General features: G+C 39.4%; 1 protein-coding gene across 1 annotated transcript in view; it reads right to left on the bottom strand.

Moving 5' to 3' along the window:
* ASAP1 (ArfGAP with SH3 domain, ankyrin repeat and PH domain 1) overlaps window positions 1-13,130 on the bottom strand; it is a 375,367-nt gene that overhangs the window by 13,416 nt on the left and 348,821 nt on the right. The window contains 3 exon segments of the mRNA XM_043965620.1: window positions 1,567-1,625; window positions 3,633-3,702; window positions 9,996-10,166. Coding sequence (XP_043821555.1) covers window positions 1,567-1,625; window positions 3,633-3,702; window positions 9,996-10,166 — 300 coding nt within the window.

Here is a 13,130-nt window from a genome sequence, read left to right as displayed (position 1 = left end):
GGGTTAAGTGACTTGCCCATGGTCACACAGCTAGTGTCAAGTGTCTGAGGCCAGATTTGAACTCAGGTACTCCTGAATCCAGGGCCAGTGCTCTATCCACTGCGCCATCTAGCTGCCCCCATTATATCTTAATATCAACCTAAGCAGTTGAGCAAGGGACCAAAATTCAACTGTGAGGGATGACTTGTGTGTGGTTCTAAAACCAAACCAAACCAAACCCATCATACTCTTCCTTCTGAATGCCCTCTCTCTGTTGGCTGACTTCCTACTCATCCGTCAAGGCCAAATGCTACCTCCTCTGAGAAGCCTTTTGAGAATGTTGAACCTTGAAGTCTAGGTACTCCTGATGCTCACTGCCTGCATGACCATAGGCAAGTCATTTAACACTGGGAGCCTTAGTTTTCTTATTTAAAAAATGGATAGGGGCAGCTAGGTGGTGCAGTGAATAGAGCACTGGCCCTGGATTCAGGAGGACCTGGGTTCAAATCCAGTCTCAGACACTTGATACTTACCAGCTGTGTGACCCTGGGCAAGTCACTTAACCCCCATTGCCCCGCAAAAAAAAAAGAAAAAAAGAAAGAAAGACAGAAAGAAAGACATAATTCCTTATAGGGCCTACATTGCAGGGCTATTGTGTCACTCAAATAGGAAAATGCTCGTAACACTCTTTGTAAACTTTAAAGGGCCATATAAATGTAAGTCTTGTGTTTTTTTTTTTAACCTCTTTTTAACATATGTCTGGTTTCATGTCCTTATTCATCCAACAGACATTTGTCCAGAGTCTGTGTATAAAACACAGCACTAAGTGGGGTTGAAGTGATCTGCTCATGGAGCTTATGATGAATGCTCATGTTAGATGCCGGGCACTGTGCCAAACGCAGGGGACAGAAATAGGCAAAGACAGCTCCTTACTGTCAAGGAGCTCACAGCCAAATGGGAGAGAAAACAAGTCAACAAGTAACTACAAACAAGCTCTATGAAAGATAAACAGGAAAAACTTCAAAGAGGGAAAGCACAAGAGTTAAAGCGGGCTGGGAAAGGTTTCCTGAAGAAAGTGGGGTTTTAGTTGGGACTTAAGAGAAGTCAGGGATGTCAGTAATAAGTGTAGAGAAAGGAAAGTGTTTCAGGAATGTTGGACAGTTAGAGAAAACGTTCAGAACTTAGAGGTGAAGTATATTGTTTGTGGGGAGTAAGGTACAAGAAGACTGGAAAGGGAGGGTGAGGCTAGGTTATGAAGGGTTTTGAATGCCAAACAGAGCATTTTGTATTGACTCCTAGAGGCAACAAGGAGCCATTGGAATTTATAGGGAGTGGATGGCAAGAGGGAGGAGTGACATGATTGGACCTGGGCTTTGGGAACAATCACTTTAGTGGCTGAATGGAGGATGAATTGGAGTGGGGAGACTCAAGACAGGCAGACCCATTGTTAGGCACACCCACCAGCAGGGTATTACAATGATCTAGGTGTGAGGTGACAGGGACCTGCATCACAACAACAGCCATGTCAGAAGAGAGAAGGATGTTCATACTCTTACTGCATATGGACTTGAAAAAGGCAAGTCTTACCTTTCTGAGGTAGTTTCGGGAGAACTCTTGGGCCAAGGGCAGTCTTTGCAGAACCGGTACTGATAAATCAATAAAAATCATTATGACCTCAAGCAGTTACAATATCAATAGCCAAGTTATTATTCTAGGATCTCATGGAACTTTGCAGACTAACCAATCATAATGATATCTCTACAATAGAAGACACTTTCTGTGGATGGGGAGTAACAGGAAAGATTGCAAAGAAAAAGGACAGCATCACAGCTGGGATCATTTCCCGCCATTCGTCAAAGGAGTCTCATTTTTCTTCCTTCTCTTGCTCCCTCCCTGCCTCTCTGTCCCTTGGATGAAATCACCAGGGAATGCCCCAAAGGCAAAAGGAGGACATACTATTATAGTATCTCCAACCAGGGAACTCAGTCATTAGCAGCTGAAGGATCAGGAGTCAATGGTTTAGTCACCTCCGTTTTACAGAATGAAGAAATGTTATGGGCAGGCAGTGAAAGGGTGGCTCGCCCAACGCAGTGCAGTATAGCAGCAATGAAAAGGCTTTTGCCCTGGGCTTGGTACACTGGAACACTACAAACCTTAATTTTTAAAAACACTACAAAACTCTTATTTTTCTTCAATAAAAATGGAATAACCATGTTCAAAGGACCTCCAAGGAGCTCAGCAAAAGTTTGAACAAAAGCAAAGAGGATCAGCGCTGAAGTTCTTTTTATGTCAAAGGCCCCTTAGGAATGTTCCCTTTAAATAGCCCTTTTTGCTCTTCTCCCTTCATGGACTAACTTGGAATTTCTTTTTTGGTTACCATAATTATCCAAAAAAGTCAGGAAAGACAAAGAAATAGGAAAACCTAGTTGTTTCTTTCTTCTGATAGCTCTTCCTTGTTTTTACTTCTTGTTCCACTCTGACCCCATTCCCCTCTTCATCCCCCCCCCCCCCGAACATTTATCCCAAGGTCTTAATATGCTATCCCCCCACCCCCAAGCTAAGTCCGCTTGAGAATCATAACACACTGGGAAACCCTGGAGTAAAAGTCTCTGAGGTAGAGCCATCACGAAAGAAGATTAGCAGTAAATAAACACAGGAGGATTTTCTTTACAACATTTATGGAGTTTGTACTCATAAAATCCTGCCTGGATTCCTTGGCAAGAAAGCACGTGCAATATTGATTGATATTTATGTTTTATATATGCAACATCTGCCCACTGATAAAGCTCTAAAAATAGATCTCTTTGGCTTCTGAAAATCCTCATGAAGAATTCCCCGGAAGGTCATGCACTCACAGTGGTCTTGGTCACCCAGTGTGCAAAGGGAACAAGAGGTCAGTTCTTAAGAGGGTGAGCAGGAGACAAAGATCCTAGAAACTCATGAATCACCACCAGGCTCTGGTTTACAGATCACCACAGCCCCAGGGAGGCCAAACACTGCTTTGGGCAGTAGAAACATCTGGCTCATTAAAAGGGACCCTAAGCAGGCTGTATTTGAAAGGGCCTATATTGGAATAAGGTGGAAGAATAGGAAATGAGAATTTTGCTATCTACTCTCCATTAAACATTTCCAAATGAAAACTGAAGTCCCTGCTTCTCCAAGGCTCCTGTTTCAAAACATTTTTGGCAGATAATAAGCTGTTTGACTTCTGAACTAGTTGTTCCCTTTTCTGGGCCTTCAAGACACTGAACTGGATGATCTCTAAAGTATAGCCACCTCTAAGGTGGTAGGGTTCTAACAAATGCTACTTTCATGGTACTACATAAGCCTTTCAAAAGGAAAGCTTTTGAACAAGGAGTTTCAAATGCTTGGAAACTTCCCGCAGTGTCTTCTGCTCCTGGGTTCTGTTCCTTTCCTAAATTCCATCCAGAACAATGGCATCAACAAGGAGAGTGATTGCAATAGCTTCATCTAATCTGAAAGTTTGAAAATGTTGGTAATAATTTTTTTATATATGTATTTGGGTGTTCCATGTAATCTCTTGGCCTCAGTGCCTTTTTTTATCAAATGGTATTGGCTCTGACATGCCATAAATTCCATTAAACACAAATGTATGAAAACAGCAGAATAATGAATATCAAAGACCAGCTCACCTTGATTGCTGAGACATTCCTTCAAACTTGTTTGTGGTTTTACTGGAAGATGATGGACCCATGTCATTACCTAAGGAGAAAAAAGAGTTGATGGACTCTGGCTCACTGGACTGGATTCCTTCCTCCAGAGAGAGAAGCATCATCAACCAGGCAGCAATAGAAACAATGCTTGTATGCAGCCCTTATACCAAAGTACTTTGCTCACCCTGATATTCAGAAAGTGCCTCGGGTCTGCTGACCCTAGATTGGTACATTTGGAAAAAGTCTTCAGCTTCTTTTTGTGCTTCTAAAAGAGAGTTAAGCTTAACTGCTGCTGCCACTCAGACCAAGAGTATAGTTCTGGGAACCCTCTCCTGTACTCTTTGATTAGGCCACACGGGCCTACTCCTTGTTCCTCCTTGTGATAATTCATCTCCTCCCTCTGCACCTTTGGCCTGGTTGGCTGCCATGCCTGCCATGCACTTCCTCCTTAACTCTACTTCACAGAGGCCATTCATGCTTTAAGATTTAGCTCAGGTACCATCTTCTGCAAGAAACTTTTCCTGATCCCCACAACTGCTATCATCTTCCCTTCTAAATTTCTTGATGTTGTTCAGTCATGTCTGTGGATGATACTATCCATTGGGTTTTTAATTTTTTTCCAATTATTTATTTTATTTTGCATTTATAGAATAAAACAAGCATTTCTATAACACTATGATAAAAAAGATGACTGCACATGAAACTGAAAATGTATTACGTACAACTTGCTATTCCTTTAAAATATATAATAAAGTTATGTACGTTTCTTTTTTTTTTTTCCTTTCCTCCCTCCCCACCCTCCCTAGAGATGACACAAATATGGCAAAGATACTAGAGTGGTTTGCCATTTCCTTCTCCAGTGGATTAAGGCAAACAGAAGTTAAGTGACTTTCCTGGGGTCACACAGCTAGTAAGTATCTGAGGCCAAATTTGAACTCAGGTCTTCCTGACTCCAGGCTCACTGGCACTCTATCCACTGAGACACTTACCTGTTTCCCTTCTTAATAACCTTGTATCTAACCATTTTGTGTACACACCCATGAATATTAATGATAGCTAGCAGTTATATAACATTTAAGGTTTGCAAAGTGCTGTATATATGTTATCTTTTTTTTATCCTCACAACAATCTTGGGAGGTAGTCATAATACTATTATCATCATCATCATCTCCATTTTATAGATAAGGAAACTGAGGCAAACAGAGGCTAAGTGTCTTGCCTGGGGTCACACAACTAGTTAGAATCTGATGAGGGATTTGAACTCAGGTCTTCCTGACTCCAAGTATAGCTCTTGTCAACTCTGCCACCTAGTAACATACATGTATGCATGTGTGTAGAAATAAAGCTTAAAATCACACTAAGACATATGGGACATTTCACAGAGGGTGTGTGTGTGTGTATACATATGTAAATATATGAAGGAAGGAAACAAGCATTTAACAAGCACCGACTGTGTAACAGGTACTCTATAAATATTTTATTTATATAAATATATTATTATATATTATCATAATTATAAAAATATATCATCACTACAATAATAAATTATAATTATATGTACACATATTTATTTTATAAATATGAATATTTATAAATATCTCATTTGATCCTTATACCAACCTTATAAGGTATGTACTGTTATTATCCCCATTTCACAGATGAGGAAACTGAAGCTGAGGGAGGTTAAGTGATTTGTCCAAGGTCACACAGCTGATAAGCATTTGAGGCTGTTTGAACTCAAGTTTTCTTGATTTCAGGTCCAATATTCTAACCATTGTACCATCTAGCTGTCTCATATAATATGCGTGATATTAAATTATACAGCATAAACAGAAGTTCATATAAGCACCAACACATAGGTTGATACTGATATATTTTTATCCACCTATGTGTTTGTATATCTATAATAAACATATACGTATATCTATCCACCTTTGTGTTGGCACATCTGTGAACTTGATATTTATGCTCTCTATATTTTTCTCTCTATTTGTTATCCCCTCCACCCATTAGAATGGAAGCTCCTTGGGAATAGTGACTGTTTTATTATTTGTACTTGTATCCCCAGTACCTGGCTTGTAGTAGATGTGTAATAAATATTTGTTGATTGACTGATTGATGTGCACATGCCCTTAGGGGACTCTGTAGTTAGATTTAGGGAGTGTGGGGCTGTATTTCTTTGCCTTGAGATCTAGAACTGTACTAAACCACTAATGTAAGAAATTTCACCTTCAAACAGAAAACAGGAATACAGGGAAAAGGGATTTGGCAGATCCAACAGGCAACTTCCTCAATGTTCTTCATCCATATTTAAACGCTGCAGTCCAACAACAGTCAGTTTTCTAACTCCAAGGAGGAAAATGTTAAGTATTTCATTGGGAAAAGACTGTGACATTGTTTTATGTGTTACTGCAAGTATTTGGGGACACACACAGGAAAATACTTTCACATCTCCTTAAATAATATGCTATGAAATAATAAATGCTATTAAAATAAATAACATGCTATTTTTCAGAACAAAGCAAATGTCTTTCCACTAAAGTCAGTGGCTGGCATGTAGATTGACAGTTATATATAAATAGGGAAAAACAACTCATACTTCTATATTTATATTGACTTCAAGTCTTTTAGGCACTTTCCTCACAACCACCCTAGTGGGGCACAAAGTGTGAGGATTGCTGTCTTCTTTTTATAGATGAGAAAACCAAAGTTTCATGACGTTAGATGACTTGGGTAAGGTTATATGTAATATAGCTAGCTTTGAACCCAGTGTCCAAATCAGGTCAAGTCAATAAGCGTTTATTAAGTGGCTACTAAGTGGCAGGCATGGTTTGAAGCACTGGGGATACAAAGGCAAGACCAGCCCCTACTCTTTTTTTTTTTTTTTGGGTGAGGCAATTGGGGTTAAGTGACTTGCCCAGGGTCACACAGCTAGTAAGTGTTAAGTGTCTGAGGCCAGATTTGAACTCTGGTCCTTCTGACTCCAGGGCTGGTCAGCCCCTACTCTTAAGGAGCTCACAGTCTAATGGGGAAAACAACAGGCAAGCAACCATGTATAAACAAAATACACAAATAAGATAAATTGGAGATAACCTCAGAGGGAAGGCACTGAAATTAAGGAGGACTGGGAAAGACTTCCTTCCCCCCAGTTGTTTACAATATAGTTGTATTCTCCTCATCCAAATCTCCTTTTATCCCCATAGCCTGCTGTTCAACAGACACCAAGCTCCCTCCAGTGCCACTTAGCATCTTGGGATGGGGAAGCTTTGAGCTAAGAGGAACTAGGCAGCGAGTTGGTACAATGGACAGAGCACTGCACTTAGCATTGGGAGGATCTTAATTCAAATCTGGTGTCAGACACTTACTAGATGTTTGACCCTGGGCAAGACTCAACTGCCATCTGCTTCATTTTCCTCATCTATAAAACTGGCATAATAATGTTACCTAATTTCCAGGACTATTGAGAGACTTAAATTGGGCCATATTTGTAAAGGGCTTTGCAAACTTTAAAGTATTATCTAAATCTTTTATGGCTCTATTATACTGACTATATCAAAACCAAGAGGAGATATTGTTCCTTAATCCAGCTGTGAAGATGAAGGATGTTTCTATAACTCTTGAGACAAACAAAATTTGTAGGACTTGTGAGAAGATGGATAAAGTCCTTTAGTCATAAAATTCTAGAATTCTGGCTCATAACACACTCACCCCTGTGATTTCATAACTTAAACATTTCAGTTGCTTCTAGCACAATTCCTATTAACTTGTCCTTCTGGGCTTCATTTATTTCCAAAAGAAATGATCAAATGGCTGTCCTTTAAAATACTAAAGCATTACACAAGACGATTGCCAAATTTTATTTCTGTACACTTAATCAAGTGATCTTTGACAATCAAAATCCTGAAGAAACACTGTGCTGGTGAAATAAAGTTAATGAACATGGAAATTCCCTCCCCATGGGGAAAATTTCCATCAACCAGTGATTGCTAAACTGGTTTTGTATGAGACTAAAAGAAAAAAAAATCCACATGATTCCACCCTCCTCAGACTTGTAATGACATCTCTATGACCCCCTACTTATACTTACTAGAGCTACCTCTAAAGTGCATGTACAAATTCCCAAGGAAATAATAATCTGACTAAGAGGGAGAAGTGGACTTTATTCAGCCACCTTCCTGATTTCTCTCAGAACAGGGGTTTGGAAGACATGTACAGTTCTCTGAGTGCTCTGGTATGCTGCTGAAACTGGGAAAACCCCTGAAAAGGAACTGGACAGATTTTCTTTGGAGTGGAAATGGACGGTCAAAAGACCTGTGTTTTCATCCTGGCTCTTTCTCTATTATGTGTGTGACTCTGGGCAAGACCCTTTATTCCCCTGAGCTTCAAGTTCATGTTTATATTTCAAATCTAGCTGTCACATACTTCTAATCTTCACCTATGAACTACTTACTCAAGGAGTCAGGCGTTAAGCAATACTGTTATTTTTTAAACATGGTTTGTGGCTTCCCCTTGAATTTTATTTAAAAGCAAAATAAAATGAGATTTTAAAAAAATCCAGGCTCAATTAACATTAAGGCCCAAAGAGTCACAGGTAAGGAGACTGAAGTTCAGAAAAGTCAAGACCTGCCTGGCTATTACTCGCAGACCAGGTACTAGAATTCATTTCTCCTTCTTTTCAGTTCAGTGTTCCTTCCTATCACACAGTGCTCTTGCCAGATCCAAAGCTTTCTTCTACCAACGAATATATTACATTTCAAAAGTGGAAGCAAAATGAACTACTGTTCCAAAAAGCATTATGTAACATACATACATACATATATATGTATATTTAAAGGTCCAGAGCATACTTGGTACCTCTTTATCAAAAGGTTTGAACTGGATTTCCTCTAAAACAAAGCACAGAATCCATAAAAGCCAAACTATTTTAGGAATGTGCTACTTTAGGGCAATATGTCTGCAGCTGGAAAAAAGGTTTGGGATCCTTGGCTCAATCTTGCTATAACAATTCATTTGTATGTGATACTTTTCTCACAACAAAAAATATACAATGTACAAAATATCAAATCCTGTGAATCCATAGAATCTCTTAATCTGTGGTATGGCTAGAGTTCAGGGGGTCCTTATTTGGATGGGAAATTAATTCTTACCCCCCCACCCTTCCCACTAACATTTGGCCTCTTTTCTTCCATGCATTTTGCATTTTTTAAAAACATTATTCTGAAAAGAGGTCCACAGACTTCACCAAACTAACGAAGATGTCCAGAATCCACAAAAAGTTAAGAACCTCTTCCTTAAAGTCCCTTCCAGATCTCTCTCTGTCTCTCTCCCTTGTAAATGGAATCTTCCACACTTTGAAGGTATATACATGTTTGAAGGTACATACATGTATATCTGCTATTGTCTGCTCTGCCTATGGGTAAGTGTACCTCTCTGTGAATGGACATATCAGCACTGTCAAAATGCAGAGAAACATTCAAAGCCATTCATATCTGCTTGAAAGAGGTTGTCTAAATCTCTACTTGTGCTTATTCCATTTGTATACATGTCCTGTCTCCCCAGTGGATTTTAAATCTTTGTAATTCCTCATAATTCTAAGCATACTGCTTTAGCATTTGGGTGATTAATAAGTATTTGCTGGATTGAATTAAAGGGAGTTTTGAAAAAGCTTTATTGTGAGAGAAATATGGTCCTAGCTCTGTAACAGAGGGTGGTGTTCATGTCTAATGTGGAAGTGTTTTGCATGACTTCATAATTATAATGGGTACTGGATGGGGGAGGAAGTAGAGGGAGGAAGAGAATTTGGAAATGAAAATAAAAACAAACAATCACAGGGTGCTGTTCCTCTGAACAAGTCCCATAACCTTTCTGGGCCTTAATTTTCTGACTCATAATTTGGACTTATTGATAGGGCTTGAATTATTTGGGATGATGGTGAAGAATGCACTTTGTAAAGTGGGAAGTATCATACCCAGGGGAGTACTGGAACCAGCTTATACCAGTTTTTAAGGGCTGATTAAAAATATAAGGTATTTTTATCTTTGAAATCTGCAAAAGCTGCAAAATCAGAGCTTATTTATCATTTTGTTTTTTGTTTAGACATAAGAAAGTAGTAGAGAAAATGTCAATAAAGCAGATTAAACTTAAACATGTGTTGTGGATTTCCAGAGACCTGGTTATTAAACATTTACCAGCATACTACTGGTTATATCCATGAGAGCTATTTATTACCTGTTTAGAAAATATTAGTTGATCTTGATACACTACCCCACTGTACACTGAACACTATAATCGCACAGTAGACTGTTTTATTAAATCAAAACCAAAAACAAACAAAAAACTTACCCCAAGGAATTGCACCTTTATTCTGGGGACCATGAGGTAATGGACTTGGAGGATCAGAGAGGGTTCTTTTGTGTCCTGGTGGTGGGGGAGGGGGTCTCTTCTTGGAAAGGGTGGAACTGCCACTGGGGGGTTGGGTGCCTAGAGGGAGTGTTGAAGGTGGGCCAGTTGGACCTGGGAAAAAAAAAAGAGAAAAGGAAAGAAAAAAAGGGGGGAGGAAAAAAAAGAACTCAATCCGGATCTCCTGACACAGAACCAGCTGCCTGAAAATAAGCTAAGGACTCATAAGTCAGAACTTTAAACAAAACAGGAAAGGACAGAAAGCAAAAGATCTGGCCAGCACAAGGTCTATGACAATTTCTATCGGTCCAACAAACAACAGGTTAAGGACTTCTTGTGGATGCCTTTTTAAAAATAAATGCTGGCAAAAAATAATTTACAAAGCAATTTTTAAAAAAAGAAACAAAACACCAAATAATCAACAAAGGGTGTCAATGGGTTTAAATCACCATTTGGTTGCAACTGAAAAACATTTCAAATCAATGATTCCCTGGAAGCATCGTGAGCACTTGAGGAGCTATGGGTGCACAGTGCTGCTGGAAAAATCAATACAGAGAACAGAGAAAGAGCTGAGGGGAGGATGGCACTTGCAAAAAGGCCACAACTGATAAGCTCCAAAGTACCTCTCAGACTCAGAATTTTTCTTTCCATTACAACTTTGTTTTTGTGCATGTGTAGGTATTAGCAAATTTCTCCTGAATTCTTAAAACTAACCTTTCCAAATAATGAAGTAAATTATCATAAATGTGATCCCTAAAGTTGTGCAATACCCCCCCCCCAAAAAAAAAGGTTACTTCTCCAATGGAAGAGAATACAGATTTTTTTCCTTCTTCACTGAGATATATACTGGATTGTTCTAGAAATTACGGACTTTCTATTGTACTATTATATACAGTAAATGAGACACTGTGTCCTATTGCTTTAAAAAAAGGGGCATCTTTCTCTAAAGGACAAGATGCAGTACTAGCAATGACATGAAATGATGATGTAGAACTGCTTGTGGCACTGATTTGGGTCTGGTCTTTTCCAGGCCAAATCAGGACTTCATTTGCTTTTTCAATGGCCTCTCAGAATTGATAAGTATTGGCATAGAGTGGTCTGTCCCCGCAGGAAACATGATCAAGAGTGTCTGTCTAACAGTGCTTTTGGACACTCATTCCTGATGCTAACAGGACAAGAATCACCAAAAAAGGAAAAAGAAAAGAAAAGAAAGAAGACTATCACCACATCACCACAGATTGAACATATCACAATGTATACCTGATGATCCAGATAGGCTCCAAAAGAGCTTTCTACATTCTGTACATTAAAAGAAAAAGCTTAATTACTGGAGGCTTCTATACAAGGTGGAGATAATTTTTAATGTTACCTATTAATCATTATCCATTAGTAAGCAGCAGTAGGCCATAGTATAGAGAAGGCTGGAGTAAGAGAGATATGGGTTAAAACATCTTCCTGGTATATGCCATCGAGGAGATTATGGGCATGTCACTTAACCCCTCAATGCACCAGGTGGTTCTAACACTCGTGGTAAGGTGACAAAAGTTGGCAATCTGCATTGGTAATGGGAATTTCCATACTGGGACTTTCCTACCTTGATGAAATCACAGGTCTTACACTTTCCCCTTACCCTAGAGGCAATTAAGCAGCACAGTAAGAGAACACTGGACAGGTCAGGAAGACCTGAGTTAAAAATCCAGTTTCAGACACAAGCAGTGTGACCTTGGGCAAGTCTACTTAACCTGCCTTCCTCAGTTTTCTCTTCTGAAAATGGGGATAATAAAAGCACCTCCCTTAGAGTATTGTTGTAAGGATCAAATGGGGGTAATATTTGTAAAGCACTTAGCACAGCACCTGGCATATAGTAGGCAACTGATCAATGCTTGTTCCCTGCTCTGCTCCCCTCAAAAATCCCCCAACAACAGCAAAATCTATAATAATTACTTCTGGATATTATTCTGGTTTAGAGATCAAATAATGTCCTAATTAAAATTAGAACCTGATTCAGTGCAGAAAGGCCAAGTATCATTTAATCTTTAAAAATGGTACCTCTTAAAAAAAAAAAGTTTGTTTAGGGGGCAACTAGGTGGCAGAGTGGATAGAGCACCAGCCCTGGAGTCAGGAGGACCTGAGTTCAAATCTGGCCTCAGACACTTGACACTTACTAGCTGTGTGACCCTGGGTAAGTCCCTTAACTCTCATTGCCCTGCCCGCCCCCACCCCCAAAAAAAGTAGCGCTTAGACTTGGATGGGACTTTAGAAGCCCCCTAATCCAACTATTTGATACATGAATGTTTTCTATCATAACATTAAAAAAAGAGACCATCTAGCTACTTTGGCATACTCTCAGTGACAGGCGACTCATTCTATTTTGGGTCAGCTTTAAATGTTAGGAAGCTCTTACTTACATTGAATTGAAATGGTTCTCCCTTTGTAACTTGTACTCATTGATCCCTGTGCTACACTCTGGGGCCAAGCAGAACAAGTCTTCCTTTCAACACAACAACTTTCCAAATAATGATGACAACTACCATATTCTAAGTCTATTTTGCATCATGTTAACATGCTCATCTTCCTGACTTCAATCTGGCCTCAGACACTTACTAGCTGTGTGACCCTGGGCAAGTCACTTAACCTTGTTTGCCTCAGTTTCCTCATCTGTAAAATGAGCCAGAGAAGGAAATGGCAAACCCAATCCAATATCTTTGCCAAGGAAATCCCAAATGGGGTAACAAAGAGTCAGAATTGAGTAGACATGATTTTCCCCCTTATGGTAAGCCTAAATTTGTATCTTTCCAACTTCTACTCATTAGTCTTAATCTGCTTTTAGATGCAAAGACAACAAGTTAAATCTCTTTTACACTTGATGACCCCTCAGGTACTTGAAGATAGTTATGTTATCCTCCAGAAATATTTCAGATGTGGTCTGGCAGGAAGAACATGGTATTCCCCTGGTCATCATGCCAAACTTCTGTTAATGTAGGCTAATGTAGTCCTAGCTTTTCTATCTATCATACTGCATTGCTCTCAGCAGAGGATGTCTCTAACCATGTTTCCTTTATACATGTGCCATTGATT

The sequence above is a fragment of the Dromiciops gliroides genome, chromosome 1 (genome assembly GCF_019393635.1).
Source record: "Dromiciops gliroides isolate mDroGli1 chromosome 1, mDroGli1.pri, whole genome shotgun sequence".
NCBI classification, from domain to species: domain Eukaryota; kingdom Metazoa; phylum Chordata; class Mammalia; order Microbiotheria; family Microbiotheriidae; genus Dromiciops; species Dromiciops gliroides.
Note: the sequence above shows the minus strand (reverse complement) of the source record. Positions and strands in the feature narration are given on the sequence as shown.